At 50.6% G+C, this 18,702-nt stretch overlaps 1 protein-coding gene across 1 annotated transcript; it reads right to left on the bottom strand.

Moving 5' to 3' along the window:
* Window positions 1–1,366: 1,366 nt before the first annotated feature.
* Window positions 1,367–17,907, bottom strand: LGALS9 (galectin 9). The gene is made up of 9 exons (XM_060259234.1): window positions 17,792–17,907; window positions 12,131–12,219; window positions 10,793–11,003; window positions 9,197–9,316; window positions 8,401–8,436; window positions 7,354–7,389; window positions 4,080–4,168; window positions 3,097–3,259; window positions 1,367–2,476 (listed from the first exon to the last, which is right to left on the bottom strand). Exons 1-9 carry the CDS (start codon window positions 17,825–17,827, stop codon window positions 2,330–2,332), a joined length of 927 nt encoding a protein of 308 aa, XP_060115217.1. The 5' UTR covers window positions 17,828–17,907; the 3' UTR covers window positions 1,367–2,329.
* Window positions 17,908–18,702: the final 795 nt, after the last annotated feature.

Here is an 18,702-nt window from a genome sequence, read left to right as displayed (position 1 = left end):
GAACTTCAGCTTATTTCCTTACCTATTGCATTTGTACCTCACTCTCCCTCCAAAGAGAGCCAGTTTGGTGCAGTGGTTAAGAGAGCGGACTCTTATCTGGGAGAACTGGGTTTGATTCCCCACTCCTCCACTTGCAGCTGCTGGAATGGCCTTGGGTCAGCCATGGCTCTCATAAAAGTTGTCCTTGAAAGGGCAGCTGGTGTAAGAGCTCTCTCTGCCCCACCCACCTCACAGGGTGTCTGTTGTGGGGAAGGAAGATAAAGGAGATTGTGAGCCGCTCTGTGACTCTGAGTGGAGGGCAGGATATAAATCCAGTTAACATACAATATACTTCTTCTTCTTCTTCAAAGGTGCTCTGGTCAAACTGACAGCCATCCTCTCCTCTTCTCATTGATGGTGGCTGGGAAAAGGTAAAGGCAGTCCTCTGTGCAAGCACTGAGTCGTTACTGACCCATGGAGTGACATGACGATGTTTTCTTGGCAGACTTTGTTACAGAGTGGTTTGCCATTGCCTTTCCCAGTCATCTACGCTTTCCCCCCAGCAAGCTGGGTCCTCATTTGACCGACCTCGGAAGGATGGAAGGCTGAGTCAACCTGGAGCCAGCTATCTGAACCCAGCTTCCGCTGGGATTGAGCAGAGCTTAGGACTGCAGCTTTACCGCTCTGTGCCACGGGGCTCCAGGTGGCTGGAGGCAAATCCTTGCTGGCTCCAGGGCCAGCAGCAGCAGCAGAAGCTGTCCTAGAGGGAGTGGGTGACTCTGGGCCTTTGAGAGCTGCCCAAGCCCTGAAACCAGCTTTGGTTATACTGCAGAGATGGCCCTAGCCAAGGGTGCCAACTGTCACCAGTTGAAGGCCCTTCATCCTCAGGGTTCCCTCCGGATGCAGGCAGGGAGACATGCATCAGCTGGCAGCCATGCACTTGGCTCCTTTATCTGGGGTGAGATGACAGCAAGAAACAAAGCAATGCAATCCCCCCCCCCCTCTGCTCCTGCCTGCCTGGCTCCTGGGGGGGCTACAAAAGGCAGCTTTCAGAGCAGGGGAGGAGCTTGACCACCGAATGCCCTCCAGCCAGGAAGGCGCAAAGCACCTCTGTCTTCAAAACACAGGCCAGATGTTTAATCCTCCTCTCCCTCCTCCATGGGTCTCCTCCGCAGCTTCCCTGCTCACTGCCTTAACCCTAACAGACAGCCCAGCAGCTTCTGGAAGGACAGCCAGAATAAGCCTCCTTCGGCAGCCAGCAATATCTCACCCACTCAACTGCAAACACCATAGAGTGTCTCAGGGAGGCGTCATGTGCTAAGCAGAAATCTCCAGGGCGCCTTTCTCGCAGCGATCAGGACTAGAAACTTGTGGCCTTAGACAGTTCTAAAGGGCATAGGTCTTTAATCTACAATATTAAATGGCTATATGGCAAAGGGATATATAAATTCTGATCCGCAGTCCACCACCAAGACATCTAAAGTCCAGCTGTTCTGATGCTAAGCCCCACCCCCCACTTAAAGAAAGGGGAACCTTCTGAAACTGGCAAAGAATATTCAGAGGGCAGCCTCCCATCTGTAGCAGCTGGATGCCGCAGCACCCCTCCAGGAATAAAAGGATCAGTCTGGCCTGTGTGTGTGTGCGTGTTGTGTTCCCTGCAAGGCATCAGCTGTGCAAGTGGCACAACCACTGATTAGTAGGGCAGCCAAACCCTGCCAACTAGAGGCTGGGTGGAAATGCCTGGTTCTGCTGAGACGACAGGCTTTCCAAATGTCCCCCATCCAAAACAATCTTGTCCACAAAAAGCTAACGGATCAGGGAGAAGAGCAAGTCTATTAGTCACCTTTGAGAGCTGCCCAAGGGTGGAGTGGGTGCCAACCCTGAAACCAGCTTTGGTGCTACTGCAGAGGTGGCCCTAGCCAACGGTGCCAACTGACACCTCTGTGGCATGTGTTAGTCTCCTCCAGGGAGGGTGGAACAGCTGTATGCGATTCCCTCCACCGTGGGCATTCCAAAGGGGCCCGGTTGTGATGGGGGCTGCCTGCTGCCATTTGTCTGAACAGACAGATTTGCTGTGAGTTGGGGGGCAGGTGCCACGTAGTCCTCCCTGCAGCAGGTCTCCACAAAGGGAATTCTCCATCCCTGGGTCAGGCAGCCTGAAGTCTGACAAAGCAGTTTCTTGAAGCAGATGGAGCCTCCCCAACAGCAAAGCTTTGCAAGGAGCAGATATCATTGGGGTAGAAAAGTACAGTGCAAAGAAAACTACAGCTACTCCTCCTATTTCACTGGGCGCAACTGACACCCTGCCCGCCCCTTGACCCCACACTCTCTTGGGGGGAGGCCGGGTGACTTAAACCTGGACTCCGCTCAGCAAAACGTCCCCCTCAATTTCCAGCTGGTTGATCTGCTGGAGGTAAGGAGTTCGGTGGTTGTAGTCAAATTGATGCTGCCCATTCACGGCCACTCGGAAACGCTGCTGCTCACACAGAATCCAGATCTGAGAAGAGGAAGGGGGAGCAGAATTGTAGTGCAGCTACACTTGGAGACTCTGTCCTCTGCTCCGCTGGACAGTCATCCTCTCATCCATCCTCTCCCAAGACTTAAGCAAAGTTGGGACTCGTAACAGAATATTTGGTATTAGAAACAAACAACTGAATGCTGCTTGTCTTGAAACAGCAACTCCAGTAGGAGCATTTATGAGCATCCTGTCAGGCCACCTTCACACACGACACCCCAGAGCCTTTTCCGGCCCTTGTGCTGCTGCTTGTGTGTGTGTGTGTGGCGGGGGGGGGGGGAGCCGATGAGGTTGGATTCTGTGCTGTCGGAAGGAGGGTCTCCCACTTCTGCTGCAGGCTCCCCTCCCTCCCCCCCCCAAAAAAGATTTTCCTGCCGATGCCCTGGAATCTCTTTTCCCACTGGGGACTTGTGGTGGGATCCAAGCATCTAGTTATGACGCAGCCACCGGGGGTGGGGTGGGAATACAATGTCAAGAGACTGGCATTAAAAACCATGCAAAAATTAAAACCTGGAAATGCACACGTGATGAAGTGTAGATGGGCATTTGCATTTTCCCAGAGAAATAAGGAAAAGCTCTCCCCAAAGGGCTTCCCCACGTACTGTGAAGGCCTGCTCCGGCTGCAAAGGCATGCTTCCTGGCAGGTGGCGCTCCTCCGTCCCCCAGCGGCCACTGAACTGCGAGTTCCGGACTATCACCTTCTCATTGAAGCGAGGGTTAAGGTGGAAGGCAGTGTCTTGGCCCACTTTCAGATTGATATGGAACCTATACATAACACAAGGAGATAGTATTGGGGAGGGGGCAGTGATGGGGCGCAAGAGAGGCCCTTCAAGAAGAGGAGAAAGAAACAGACTCTGGGTGTAGAACAAGAGATCCCAATAAGCCAGCCTGCTCTCTTGAGTCACAGAATGCCCAGAAGTCGGCCGGGTTCCTTGATGCTGTGCTGAGAAGCCTCACGCCAGGCAAACCTACAGTGGATGCATCACTTCTTCTGCTGAGCCAGGCCCTCACTCCACCCAGGTCACTCTTGGCTGCTTCGGCTGGCAGCAGCTCTCCAGGGTTTCACATCCCTCCCCCACCCCCAGGTACCGTTCACATACTGAAGATTTCCTGGGTCCCAAGTAGACCAGCCAGGTCTCTTATAGCAGAAGTCCCCCCCTCCGCCCCCCCGTCCTGGCCAGCAGCCCCGACTCCTGTTGCTGCAGGGGGCAGAAACTGTAAAAATTGCCAGTATTCTGACAGCCTGATGTCACTTCCAGTCCGAACCTGGAAGTGATATCAGGCTGCTGGAGCATTGGGGTGTTCAAGGTGTCTCTGCCCACCCAAGCTTCCTTCTGGTTGGTGGTGCTCAGTTGGCAACCACATTCTCCAGAGCACTGTAGGGAACAGACTGGAAATTCCACAGTCCATTCTCTCAGTTTAGAAGGAAGAGAACAAACCATCGCTTTTCATTTTGTTGAGTCTGGGATGTGATGAAAAGTGCAGGTTTCTCAGGAACCAGGTGGGGCCAGGAGGAAGGGAGGGAGCACTCATGCCTGCTGGCTCATTAGGACTGAATGGTGCCTCTTTCTCAAAGCTTCGTTACCTGCTGGCTCTGGGAGGGACACTCCCTGATACTATAATAGATTTGGATGGAAAAAGGCCTCCGAAGAGCGAAGCTCGATAAGGCACAGGCTGTGGAAAGAGGAGAGAAAACAACTCAGGTCGAATCCACCTTTTCAGCCAGGTTTTCCCTCTCAGTCAACCGGGCCTGCGATGGCTTTTGAGTCAAACACAGGAAATCGGAAAAAATCTTAGGCTTTGAGTCATGAATTAAGTTTGTATGAATGTTCACATCAACCTTTGAAGGGAGAAACGTGTTTGTTGCCTCCTGCATGCCCAGGAAAAGGCCAGAAGTGTCGCCGCAGTGGAGGCCCTCCCTCCCTCCTGCAGGAGAACTGAGAAGGCCTCTTCTAAAATGACAAATCAAGGCCTGGGGCCCTGGGGTAGGAACAAAGTTGGAAAGCAACCATCACCGTGATGCTAGGCTAAAAGGATTTAATGCACACAATATGATTATAAAGAATTTTCAGTAATATAATTACAGGTAACTTTAAAAGATACAAAGCTGTTGACCTAAGCAGCCGCTATCTGTAGTGTCCACAAAAGCCTTGACGATTTCAGAACTTCGTGACCGCAGCAGTGAACATTTTCATAGTAACCTCGGTCAGACAGGCACGGCTGTAGTAAACACCTGTTTTGCCGCTGCTGCTTCAGCCACTCCTTACAGTGGCCAAACGGATAAAGGAAGCCATTGAAGTGGGAGCAATGCCGATTCCACTCAGTTCCCAAGCGAACCACCTTTAACCAGCACAGGCGTCATTCGCTTGGCATTCTAAATATGCTCCTGATGTTTGTGGCTGCTTATCCCAATGGCTCTGCACCCCTGAAACCTGAAGGATGAAGCAAAAGCCTGCAGGAACACCCTGGGCAGAACCCAGCAGGCCTGCCTCTCCTCTGATCAAGGATCCCCCCAGGGCAGGGCCGGGATGGAACCACAGATGGAAGCAAGACACATTTCCCGAGGACCAGGCACTCTCCAAAAATCGTGCAATGATGATGGTCCTTCAGGTATGACTGTCGCAGACCATTTAGGGCTCTGGAGGTTATAATCAGCACCTCACCTAGAGCCTAATTTGGAAACAACCTGTCAAGCAATGTAGGTGCCTCAAGAGTGGCCGTATAGGAGGGAGCAGTCAGCAGCAGGGGAGCTGCATTCTGGATCGCCTGAAGTTCCCAAGTAGCCTCAAGGGCAGCCCTGCACAGAGCTCATTGCAGTAGTCCAGTCTGAGGTCCTGTGGCAAGATCTGGCCAGGCCAAATAGGGGCCATCCTCCAGGCAGGAGGGGAGAGGAGGAGGTGGCACAGCTTGGCATAGAAACACTGTGGGCATCTGCTTGTCCCACAGAAACGAGGGATTACGCCACATCCCCAGGCTCTTAACGGGAGCCATTAGGCTTGCTGGTTGTAAAAGATTCACAACAATCTAGAATTCAATTGTTCAAACTTTCCATTGTTTCAAATGCAAATCCATCCCACACCATCACCATGAGAAATGTAAATTTGTGGCTGAAAATATGGACCAGGCGGGAAAGCAGCACTCTGCTGTTAACAGAATAGAGATAATGATTCTTTTAAAAATTTTAAAAACTTTTCTAGTTAACACAGTGTGCTTAATAAAAATCACACACGGTTCCAAAACTTGCAACGTCCCTTTAAAAAAAAAAAAACTTTTTAGCAAGCTCTTCTCAACTACCAATGTTGGTTGCTATATTTTGGCTTGGAGATGGACCAGAAGTTTTAAGAGATTTAAAGTGGTCTGAGCAATTTTGCTTTCCATGGTACACAGATGGGTTTTCTTGGGTCCCATTGTTGCCTCTGGTCAAATAGGTTTATTTTTTAATTTAAAAAAACATAGAAAACTTGTTTGACCAGAAGAAAAACAGGACAGGTTTTCACACCAGAAGTAGCAATGCCCCTTTCAAACTTCATCAGTTCTACGGAGGAGAAAACAAATACCTTGGAAGACAGAAATGACATTCAAAATGCTCTTATGTTGGAAAGGTACAGAGAAACTTACAGAATGAAATTCAATACAGACGAATACACAGGTAGAGGATGTGGGATACCTGGCTGGGCAGTGGGTGTACATAAAAATATTTGGGGATTGCAGTCAGTTGCAAGCTGCAAGTGAGTCAGCAGAGTGATGCAGCTGGAGAAAGGGCTAATGAGATTTCAGGGTGCAGCAGCAGAAGCCCCTTTCAGGTGATACGTCCAGCCAGGCTTACGGGGGGGGGGGGCGGGCGGGGGGCAGTGGTGTTTGCCCAGCTTATGCAGGTCCCAAGACTGAAAATCTATCTCATGTATCTGTCAGGCAAAATCTGTCAGTCCCTGGAGGCTTGCACGTGGCACATTCTCTCTGTATGTGCAAATCAAATGCATCACTTGAAAGACCACCCCATGTGAATAAGAGTTCATGCTTCATTCCATGCTCATAGGAACTCATCTAGAGAATGGTATCAAGTTCTGGGTGCCACTTTTTCAGAAGGACCTGGACAAACTGGAATCGGTTCAGAGGAAGGCAACTGAGATGATCTGGGAAAGCAAGTCCACTAAGGGAAGACTGAAGGAACTGGAGAACAGAAGCCAAGGGGCTGCCACGTGGCAGAGGCCAAGGCCAAGGCCAAGTCCTCTGCTGCTTGTGGGGTCAAAACCAGATTCAACAAGCTGAAATCCCAGGGGAGTGGTGGTGGTAGATTTTGGTTGAACATCAAGGGGACCTTCCTAATGGGGAGAGGGATTTGACAATGGACCCAACATCTAGCAGGTGGGGTAAACTCTCCCACGGTGGAGGTCTTCACACAGATACTGGGCAGCCTTTGGTCAGGGAAGCTCGAGCTTTGGGTATCCTGCACAGATCAGGGAGCTGATGGCCTAGAAAGCCCCTCCACACTCTAGGATTCTATGTCTCTATGGCAGTCATCTTCCATAGCAGTTCTATGAAAGGGATTCACACGGCTACCATTAAGATGGCAGTATGAAGCATGAACTTCTCCCTGCAGCTCATTTTTTGACTATCTGGATGGGTAGATGATAAGAGAAGGATCCGCCAGGAGCAGCCAGGTTGGGTGCCCCAGACTGAGTCTTGTCCCCATACCTGACGCCACCCTTCCTGACTGCAGGAGGTCTGCTGTCCAGACATCCATCCCTTCAAAGAGGGGGGGGGGGGACAACATAATAACTATACCCCAAGAGATATCTGAAAGGAAGAGCAAAGATCTTCCATCCGCCAAAAAAAGAGAAGAAAAATCTGCAACTCACATTATAGGCCATTTCCTGCGGGAAAGCAGCATTGGTCTGCAAAGAAGAAAGGAAATCTGCATCAGCAAATGCCACCACCAAGCCTGCCACCACTAGATGGCAGTAACAACATATGCTCTAGGAGCCCCGACATTGCTGGGAAGAGCAACTTTTTCTTCTTTTTTTTGCACTCAAGTTATTTTGCTTCTGCACACCTGTCAAGAGAGGCGGAAAGCTGAAGCCGCTTCCCTGTTCAAACCGTGATTTCTTTGCAATATTAACCGTGTGATCCTGTTTCTTGGCCCACCATCGATTGCCCCTTGGCCTCACTGGAGGCTCCTGATGCCTCCCTTAAGAGAGAGGGAGACAGACGGAGAGTTCTTGTGGCCCACCTCCTCTGCATCATCCCTTCACTTTATGAACCTTTAACATCTTCCCGCTTCTTCATCTTTTCCTTCTCTTCTGAAAAGCCCAGTTTTTCCAGGGTGTTCCAGACCCTCAGTGAACACATGAAGCTGCTGAGAGTGGATCAGGCCACTGGTCAAAAAAGGTCCATGTTGGAGCGGCTGCAGCCCTTCAGGGTCGCAGGTGGGCAGCCTCTTGGGGCATTTACTTGCTGATCCTTTTACCTGGAGATGCCGCCAGGGAGAGGGACTGGACTTGGGATCTTCTGCAGGCCAAGGAGAGGCCCTGCCCCTCACCCTCTTCCCGGATCTCTGTAGCATCTTTTCTGAGATGGAGTGACCAGAACTGTATACAGCTCTGCCACAGATCTTGATGAGGGCACTGCAGTTCCTTCCCAGCTGTTTCCTAATCATCTCTAGGATCCAGTTTGCCTCCCCCCCCCCCGCACCCACTGCTGTGCACTGAGTCAGTCCTATACGTCTTTAACATGTGGAACATTCCACTACGCCTATAAGGCTGGTCACTACTGTTCCCATTTTGCAGACAGGAACCCCAGGTTTTTAGAGGCACTGATTTAGGCAAGGGCACAAGAGGTCCAATTCAAAGAGACAAGAAGGAAAAGCTACATGAAGCGGGGGTGGGGAGGGGGGGAGAGACCCTTACCATTGCTGCTGATTGAGCAGTCCAGATATCTGGAGCCTGAACAAGATGAAATAAAAACATTATGCAATTTTATATGTTCATATGTATGAAATTAAAAGTGTGCTTAATTTTTAAGAAGGTACCTGCATAATGCCACAGTTGAGAAGGGGTTGGTAAGACCCTCTGTGGTTCTTCCCTCACTAGTACACTCATTTAAAGAACAATCTTTTAAAATGGATACCCCATTTTCCTGTACTCAGGATAGCTTGCAACCTCTCATAAAAACCAATCAGAAGAAAAACACATTTCTGTCTATTGCTAAAATCAATGCAAACTAAGCAGTTTTCCATGCTCAGCAAAAAACTAATCAAGAAGGAAACATTCCACATCCTTTGGAAGCCATTCCACAAAGAGGGGGGGGGGCAGGGCGCAGCCAAGAAGAACCAGGAGTCCCATTTGCCTCAGCAGGGCCTGCAAGAAGGATCCAGGTGGTGAGGAGGGGGCTCATTTTGGGGGTGGATGGGAGTGGCCCAGCCAGATTTTGGAGTATTGATGTTCTTAAAAAAAAAACATTTTAAAAAATGTTCTTTAATGGGATGAAATTATACGGCTTCTAATACAACTGCATGTAAATGCTCAAGAACTTTCCCCCAAAATTTAGAGGGTTGAATTTCCCTCTGAAACATCTCCAAATAAGTGCACAGATGGCCAGGGGGAGGAAGAGAAGGAAGGGGTAACCTTTAGAGAAGTATCCCCCCCCCCCCCCCCGCCGCCTATCCCATGCCACTCTCTCCATACTTCTGGAACTCTTACTCACAGCAGGGCCTTGGAAGGTGATGGTCTCCACCTGCAGGTCCCCAGAGACAGCAATGGTGTCCACTCTGGAAATGGGGATCCTGTGCTTGAATTCCAAATAATGCTTCCCATTCACAGCAACCTGCAACATGTGGGAGGGAGAAAGGAAGAGGGCAGCTCGGCACATTCACTGGAAAAAACAACCAGAAGAGTGCAGGATCTTGGCAGGTTGCAGGTGGCTGGGGGCAGGGAGCACAATTCCAGCAAGAAGATGGGATATTCTGAGCTTTGGTCTCCTGCTTTTCCCCAGAGCCTGATCCCCCCCCTCGCCCGACTCATGCAGACCACAGCTGCTGCAAGCCACAGTCCCACGAGTCCCCTCTCCCCACCAACCCCCTTCAGGGATGCCTGGCACACCCCTGTGTTATCACAGCTCCCTCCCTGCTCCCAACTCTCATTCCAGAGCTTCCCTTTGATAGCTGCCCCCACCTCCTGGCATCTCCCTTTAAGCAGTTTGATGCCTGGAGGAGGGGAACAGACAGGCAGGCTGGCTCTTTATCTCTTGAACAGCTTTATGCAGTTAGTGTCTCTCTAGGGATTCTACAGGCTGCAGAACTGATGGGTCAGACACCAACAAAGAAAATGAAACACAGGAAGCTAACTTGGAAAACTACAGTGCCTGCCACCGGTGTTCCCTCTAAGCTGAGTCAGTGTGAGCTAGCTTGCAGATTTTTAGCCTCCAGCTCACACAGTTTTGTCTTCACTCAGGAAGGAGGACCGCAGAGCACACTAGTTTCTGCAGGAGCCCACAGCTTGAATGCCAGGAGCTCACAAAGTAGAATTTTTGCTCACAAGACTCTGCCACCTCCTCCTCTCCCCTCCTGCCTGGAGGATGCAGACAGGCTGATGGGTGAAGAGAGAGCTGCTGCTGGATGATCTGGCCCCACCTCCAGACCAAGGAAGAAGAGCTCCTTTCATTTCTCTCTCCCCCTCACTGCCATGTGTAGAGAAGTTCCAGGTCCTGACTGCACAGGTATGTGGACATCAGGGAGATTTCTTGCCTTCCCTGAAGCATGAGAAAACATCTAGCTCTGGGGGAAATGAAGGTTTCCCAGCCTGCCTGTCACCACAGATGGTGGTCCATCTCCATATAAATGTCAGGCCTTTCCAAGATGGAAAGTCTTTTTCTGCTCTCAATCCATGACAGTCCCATGTCCATTTTATCTTCACACCAACCCTGTGAGATAGGCTAGGCTAAGAATTACTGGCCCAAAGGCTACTCAACAAGCTTCTTGCCTGAGTGGAGATCCGAACCTGGGTCTCTCTGCTCCCCCTCCCAACCTCTGAGCCCAAATCCCTCCAGCTGGCAGTCTGCTTCCTCCTTGACCCCAAAGTCCCATCACTCTGCCTGGCCCAACCACAGGTGAGCTACAGAAGCTACTACACTATACAGGCAGTAGAGCTCAGAATCTGAGCAAGGCCAGCCAACCCTGGCAAGCATTCCACTGGGAGACCTCCTTGAATAGCAGCCATCGGGAGGCAGGGGCAGGAGGCAACCCCCCTCCCCTCATTTCTCAAAAAGAGAGAGCTGCTGTTGATTGCATCCCTCCATTGCTACCATATAGGAGCTGCTTTTGACCAGGAAGCGGATCTCGAAGGGCTGGCCCTTGCAGAAGGGCAGGCTGGACTGGCGTTCCTCACGCTGCCAAGATCCTCTTTCAAAGGAATTGCAGACCATGTAGCCACTCCCATCAAACCGAGGGTTGAAATGGAAAGCGATGTCCGGCTGAGGTACTTGAGCAAAGCCACACTGGAAGTTGACGTGGAATCTGCATCGGCAAAAAGAGCTGCATTAAAATGGGCCGATTCATCCATGGATGGGTCAGGGGTCCCCACCCTGGGCGCTCTGCAAAAAGAATCACCCACAAAACTGCAATCGTCTTTACATGAGGCTGCCCTTGAAGACTATTCAGCAGCTTCCATTGGAACAAAATGTGGCACAGCCAAGGCTGCTGACTTGCTCCCCTGGTTGCACTGCTGGCTTCCAGGCCTCCGTCAAAGTGCCGAACAGCAAAAGAGCCTCTTCAGTGATGGCACCGCAAGGCTGGAGCAGCTTCCCACTCCCCTCCCCCCCACCAGCCACTTGCTGGGCATCAACACAGCCCAACTACGTCTTGGGCCAATGTGTGTCTGAGGCACTGTCCACCCCCCCCCCCCCGCCCTTGCCATCCACCCTTCTGATTTATTATAAAGGTTCTCAGTCTAGGCTGATGTGACTGCTGCTCTGTTGTGAAGGCGTTACATACAGGATATTTATACCCTGCTTTTCTCCCCAGTGTGGCGAACTTGTATCTGAGGGTGTCCTCCCTTGCCACCCTGAGAAGGAGCAGCTGGCATCCTGCAGACAACCTACGGGGTGCAAACAGTGAGGCATGAACACCATGGCCCCAAAGATGCACCCCCTCCCATGTGGTTGTCTTAACAGGCCAACATAAGCCCCCCTCCACAAGAACCCACAGGTCCCCGCCCCCCCCCCTGTACAGAGTTCTTCTGGGGAGAGGCTGTGAGGGGGAGAAGAGGAAGGAAAGTGGGGGGGGGCAGATGTAGTTAGGGTGGCTGGTGAGTGGGGGGAAAGCAGAAAAAGGAGAGACTGGGGGGGGTCTTTCAGGAAAAGGAAAGACGGGGGGGGGGAATGAGATGCTCCTGCAAGACCTTGCAGCCCCCCTACTTGTAAATATCTAAAATATAAACCACTATAAATAAATGTCTTCTTCTCTCCTGGAAACCACTCCCAGCGATGCCTATTGGGATTGTTTATTCAGTGAGAACAAGAACCCTGTGCATGCTCAGAAGTGCTCCTGAAGTTACTCCATCACTCGGTCCCAAAACAGTCTCAGCATTCTGAAAAACACCTTGGAGGTCTGTGGGGAGGGGAACACAAACGCGAGCGACTCACCTGGTACAACGATGAAGGACACTTCCGGTGACTGTCACCACCAGCCCATCACGGAGGCCACCCAAGATGGGGCCCACAAAGGGGAGGGACTAGTGGGAAGGAGAAAAAGGCGGAGAATGTTACACACCCTCAATTAAATGCCGGCTATCTCCTCCACACACACACCCCAACTATCTTTATTGCACTGCCATGTTGCTTTTTAATCCCCATGATGGGCCAGTCACACCCTCCCAGCTTAGCCTGGGAGGAAACAATGCAGGACAGTTGCTTTGGGTCCCCACAGGGAGAAAGATGGAGCATCACTTAAGTAAATACATACATTTCTTCTCCCTTCCCCAGGCTTCAGATCATCTGGACAGCTTTTTATGTTTGCAAGTACATTTTGCAAGGATTATGCATCCAATTAAAGTATGTAATTTTTAACAACTAGAAAATTGCTTGGGGGAGGAGTTCAATTAATGGTATCACAATTTCCAGCCAATCAAAGCTGCGTACAGTCAATTAAATGTACATCCAATTAAAACAGAAAATATTTTTTTAATGCTAAAAACTGCTTTTGGGAGGCATTGAGTTAATGACATCACTGTTTCGCAGCCAATCAATTTTGTGCTCAGTCAATTAAATGTACACCCAATTACAATCCAAAATCATTATTTCCTAAAAGTCAAAAAATGACTTCAGTTTCTAGTCAGTCAGTGCTCCCCCTAGTGGGCTTCTGCTGTAAACATCACAAAGTGGTTTCCAGGGAGTTCAATGCACAGGAACACGCTTGGTCCGCTGAGGCCAGGCAGACTCTCCAGGGCTTCCACATCCCCCCCCCCTGACCTTTCCACCGGAGATGCTGGCAGTCCATGTACGGGGAACACGGGGTTTTTCTTTGTATGTGAGTTAATAACTTCTTTTATATTTTTTCTTTAATGCAAAATACAAACAAGACATCTTCCTATCAGAAACTTCTTGTCAAATTTCACTCTGCTATAAAGAATAAGTAACCATACAGTGTTGATTAAATCATATCTATATATCTCAAAACAATGGCAAGTCTCAGTAATATGGGTTATTTGGAACTATCTCCTTTTCTGCTAATTAATCTACTACAGGAAACCAAAATGCCTGAACGTTTTGTGATAGACTTAGCATAATAGACTGGTTCGTAGTTTTACTAAGTATAAAGTGAAATAGAGGGGCACCAAAGAAGAGGTACAAGGACTCCTTGAAGAAATCCCTTAGCACCTGTCACATCAACCATCACCAGTGGTCTGACCTAGCCTCAGATCGCAAAGCATGGAGGCACACCATCCACCAGGCTGTCTCTTCCTTTGAGAACGCACGCATAGCTGGTCTTGAGGACAAAAGGAGATTGAGGAAGAATCGCACTGCTACAGGACCAACCCTAAATCAGACTTTTCCCTGCAGCCGCTGTGGCCGGACCTGCCTGTCCCACATTGGTCTTGTCAGCCACCAGCGAGCCTGCAGCAAACGTGGACTATTGCACCCTTCTTAAATCTTTGTTCGCGAAGCCAAGCCGAGAGAGATAAAGTGTTCCCATAATTTATTTTGCCACATTTGTAAAGTGGGTCCCAATTTTTCTCCCCTTTTTGTTGCAATTAAAATTCTGCCTATAGCTAAGAGTGATGAGATTACTTTTGTTTTAATTTTGTGTCCTGGAGATTTTGACCAGTGAGAAAGAAACCTCTGGTCATTCAGGCAAGTGGCATTCAGTATCTGCTGCCAGAAGCCTTTGGTGAGTGGGCGGAGCCACCCGAGTTAAGAAATGCTGATGTTCCATTTGAGACGTGCACAGCAGAAGATGTGATTGGCCCAGGTGTTGCTCCCTGGTTTCCTCTGTAAAGTGCATGCAGGCTGCACATGCCTTGACTGTAACATGTGAACGGGGCTCCCTACTATCACTCAGAGGTGGAGAGAATCCCTTCACAGTTCTGGCTGCTTTCTCACATGTGGTGCTTGGCTTGTGTTTCCACTGCCTTGCCCTGACACCAGGGACATCACAACTCTTCATGTCACACAACTCTGGTGACATCATGCAGCTTGCCCAGACTGCCCCCTGGGGGTGCCAGGTGACTCCTGGGGTCTGGAAAGAAGACATCCTTTGCTATGGTCATATAGACCAGCATCAAAATACATACAGTACCAAGTTTCTTTACAGAGGAATCCCAGAGTCCAGAAAGTGAAGATTCTTTTCCTTTCCTGAAGGATGAGGCAAACTCTCCAGCCCACAATGCCGTTCTCCCTGCCCCCCCCCCACACCCGTGCAGCCATGACCACCCTCCCCATTCGCTCTTCAGCATCCAGGATCCCCGCAAGTTTATTTAAGCAAGAATCCACAGAATGGATGGATGAGTCAGACCACTAGTCCACTTCCTCGATTTCCTTCATTTCCGCCCTCTCATACTGGGCCGGCTTTTATCACTGGCACAACAACACGGAGGGTCCGTGCCTTGAATTGAGGGTGTTGTGTTCTGAATGCCAGATACTGAAATAAGGAGGCAGCCAGGCTGCAGACAGAAGCACTAGCTTCCTACTGTCCTGGTGACCACAGCTCCCTTTCCCTCGGTTCCTGGAGTGGACTTGGCCAGTCTAAAACACTGGCCTGAGTGAAGGAACAGTTGTCACAGCACTGGCGGGGGGGGGTCTCCTTTCTTTTAATTCTGCCCCCATGAATCACAACACAGGGCTGGCTGACAGCCCAGAAAAGAGCCAAGACATGCCCGTCCCCAAGTCAGACCCACTCAGGGTTCACGTGACACCAAACTTTTGTGGCAAAGCAAGAGAGGTTCCGTCTGTCAGTGTGTCAAAGTTGCACTCTTGCTATCAACCGGATGTCATTTGCACCAAGTCTCAGAACCTGCTTTCCTCTCTTGGCAGAGCCAGGCAGGGCGAGGCCATTTACGGGGGGAGGGGGGGCTGTGAGCTTCCCCAAAAGCCTTTCCCTGCAGGCATCGCCAAAAATCCACCCCCCTCCTTCACTCCAGCTGCTGGAGAAGCTGAGGCATCTCAACCAGCCCTCCAGGTTCAGTTGGGCCTGCTCTGGGGAAAATCTTCCCACTAACTCCTGGAGGTGCTGGGATGGAAGCCGGGCTGTTCTGCCTGCCAAAGGACAGTTCTGTATACATCTAGGTATGTCTGCATCACAAGTCCCCTGCCTCATGCTATGGGGATGGGCTCCAGCCAGGGGCTCTCGCAGCCAGTGAGAAGCAAGAGGTGGTTTGCCAGGCCTTCCTCCGCCATCCCATCCCACTGACAGCACTGAACCGAGCTATGGCCTCTCCAAAATCAACCTCATTGCTTGCTTAGCTGAGCTGTACAAGCATCGTTAAAAAGGGACTATGAGGAGCATATTGCAAAAAACATAAAGACCAACAATAAAACTTTCTTCAAATATATTAGAAGTAGGAAACCAGCCAGGGAGGCAGTGGGGCCCTTGGATGACCATGGGGTAAAAGGATTACTGAAGGAGGATAGGGAAATGGCTGAGAAGCTAAATGAATTTTTTGCCTCCATCTTCACTGTGGAAGACGAGAACTCTTTGCCCGCCCCAGAACCACTAATTTTGGAAGGGGTGTTGAAAGACCTGAGTCAGATTGAGGTGACAAAAGAGGAGGTCCTACAACTGATAGACAAATTAAAAACTAATAAGTCACCGGGTCCGGATGGCATACATCCGAGAGTTCTGAAAGAACTCAAAGTTGAACTTGTGGATCTTCTAACAAAAATCTGTAATCTTTCATTGAAATCTGCCTCCGTTCCTGAGGACTGGAAGGTAGCAAATGTCACCCCCATCTTTAAAAAAGGTTCCAGAGGAGATCCGGGAAATTACAGGCCAGTCAGTCTGACTTCAATACCGGGAAAGTTGGTAGAAACCATTATCAAGGACAGAATGAGTAGGCATATTGATGAACACGAGTTATTGAGGAAGACTCAGCATGGGTTCTGCAAGGGAAGATCTTGCCTCACTAACCTGTTACATTTCTTTGAGGGGGTGAACAAACATGTGGACAAAGGAGACCCGATAGATGTTGTTTACCTTGACTTCCAGAAAGCTTTTGATAAAGTTCCTCATCAAAGGCTCCTTAGAAAACTTGAGAGTCATGGAGTAAAAGGACAGGTCCTCTTGTGGATCAAAAACTGGCTTAGTAATAGGAAGCAGAGAGTCAGTATAAATGGGCAGTCTTCGCAGTGGAGGATGGTAAGCAGTGGGGTGCTGCAGGGCTCGGTACTGGGTCCCATGCTCTTTAACTTGTTCATAAATGATTTAGAGTTGGGAGTGAGCAGTGAAGTGGCCAAGTTTGCGGATGACACTAAATTGTTTAGGGTGGTGAGAACCAGAGAGGATTGTGAGGAACTCCAAAGGGATCTGTTGAGGCTGGGTGAGTGGGCGTCAACGTGGCAGATGAGGTTCAATGTGGCCAAGTGCAAAGTAATGCACATTGGGGCCAAGAACCCCAGCTACAAATACAAGTTGATGGGGTGTGAACTGGCAGAGACTGACCAAGAGAGAGATCTTGGGGTCGTGGTAGATAACTCACTGAAAATGTCAAGACAATGTGCGTCTGCAATAAAAAAGGCCAACGCCATGCTAGGAATTATTAGGAAGGGAATTGAAAACAAATCAGCCAGTATCATAATGCCCCTGTATAAATCGATGGTGCGGTCTCATTTGGAGTACTGTGTGCAGTTCTGGTCGCCGCACCTCAAAAAGGATATTATAGCATTAGCGAAAGTCCAGAGAAGGGCAACTAGAATGATTAAAGGGCTGGAGCACTTTCCCTATGAAGAAAGGTTGAAACGCTTGGGACTCTTTAGCTTGGAGAAACGTCGACTGCGGGGTGACATGATAGAGGTTTACAAGATAATGCATGGGATGGAGAAAGTAGAGAAAGAAGTACTTTTCTCCCTTTCTCACAATAGAAGAACTCGTGGGCATTCGATGAAATTGCTGAGCAGACAGGTTAAAACGGATAAAGGGAAGTACTTCTTCACCCAAAGGGTGATTAACATGTGGAATTCACTGCCACAGGAGGTGGTGGCGGCCACAAGTATAGCCACCTTCAAGAGGGGTTTAGATAAAAATATGGAGCACAGGTCCATCAGTGGCTATTAGCCACAGTGTATGTGTGTATATAAAATTTTTTGCCACTGTGTGACACAGAGTGTTGGACTGGATGCGCCGTTGGCCTGATCCAACATGGCTTCTCTTATGTTCTCTTATGTTCTTAAGTGCAATTTATAGCTGTACGGTGCAAGTTAGGGATAAGAATAAAAGGACTGAAGTTAATTATTAAATTAGCTATAAGGATAACGATTAGATAGAAGATGATATTGGATTTATATCCTGCCCTATACTCCGAATCTCTCTCCGAGCAGTCACAATCCCCCCCCCCAAGAGACCCCCTGTGAGGTGGGTGGGGCTGAGAGAGCTCTCGCAGCAGCTGCCCTTTCAAGGACAACTCCTAGGAGAGCTCTGGCTGAGCCAAGGCCATTCCCGCAGCTGCGAGTGGAGGAGGGGGATCCAGCCCCTGGGGAGGCTGGGGGGGGGGGTGCGGGGGCAGCGGGGGTCCCTTGTGCTGTTTGGCCGGATCTCCGTCCCTCGAGTGGGGAGCAGCCCTCCGCCCGCCCGCCCCCCCCCCGTCCCTCACCCACCGGGCGGAACACGGCGGGCTGCAGCTGGGAAGCCATGGAGGGCCGCGCCGGAGCTGGGGTTGCTGCTGCTGCTGCTGCTGCGCGCCGTGGACGGAGCGGGAGGCTGCCCGAAAGCGACAGGCGCCCCAGGGCGGGCGGGCGGGCGGGCGGGAGGAGGGGCTGCCTGCTTCCTGGCCCTCCCCCCCCGCTTCAGGGTCAGCAGAAAGCGGGCCGCCGCTGCCTTCCATGATGCTCTATGGAGACAACTTCTTCCCCTAGGAGATGATGGAGAATTGCTCCGCGGGTATCTGGGGCGGGGGGGGGGCTGCTTTTAGGTAATTTTCTGCCTAGCATCTGGTGCCTCTCCTCAAAGCACCCTCCAAGTTTCAAAAGGATTGGACCGGGGGTCCAATTCTAGGAGCCCCAAAAGAAGCTGCCCCTAGCTGTCATTTTAAAAGGTGTGCGGTCCCTTGAAATATGAGGGCCAGAACTCCCTTTGGAGGTCAATGATGCTTCCCACACCCTTGCTCCTGGCTCCACCCCCAATGTCTCCTGGCTCCACCCCCAAAGTTCCCAGATATTTCTTGGACTTGGCAACCCTAGGGGGGGGGTCGCACCATAGGGGGGAGCCATGCACCCTTCCCAGCCACCACTTTCGCCGCAGGGACTGGAGGCCCATTCCAACCCATTGCCAGGCCAAGCCTGGAGATTCGCAAGCCCCTTTTCCTCCCCCTGCCCTGTTGTGCAAGAGGGGAGGCAAACCACGTGCAACCCAGTGACACACCCACCCACCACCTGTCCAAAGTCCCAGCTCGGGCTGTTGACTCAGCCAGCAGCAGGAGCTCCGTTCGGTGACCTTTGTGCATCATTGCCACTGTTCTTAATTTTTTAAAGCTTACAGCACATAGCCACATCTGCCAGACAATCATATG

This window comes from Heteronotia binoei, chromosome 18, assembly GCF_032191835.1.
Source record: "Heteronotia binoei isolate CCM8104 ecotype False Entrance Well chromosome 18, APGP_CSIRO_Hbin_v1, whole genome shotgun sequence".
Taxonomy (NCBI): domain Eukaryota; kingdom Metazoa; phylum Chordata; class Lepidosauria; order Squamata; family Gekkonidae; genus Heteronotia; species Heteronotia binoei.
This window is presented reverse-complemented; position numbering and strand designations above follow the sequence as displayed.

What these genes read in the sequence shown, in the direction of transcription:
- LGALS9 (XM_060259234.1), bottom strand. Translation starts at nt 17,827, where the DNA reads ATGGCTTCCCAGCTGCAGCCCGCCGTGTTCCGCCCG. An exon ending in GTCCTTCATCGTTGTACCAG is followed by an intron (nt 11,004 to 12,130) that starts GTGAGTCGCTCG and finishes TTGCCGATGCAG; the next exon opens with ATTCCACGTCAACTTCCAGT. An exon ending in TCACCTTCCAAGGCCCTGCT is followed by an intron (nt 8,437 to 9,196) that starts GTGAGTAAGAGT and finishes CATCTTGTTCAG; the next exon opens with GCTCCAGATATCTGGACTGC.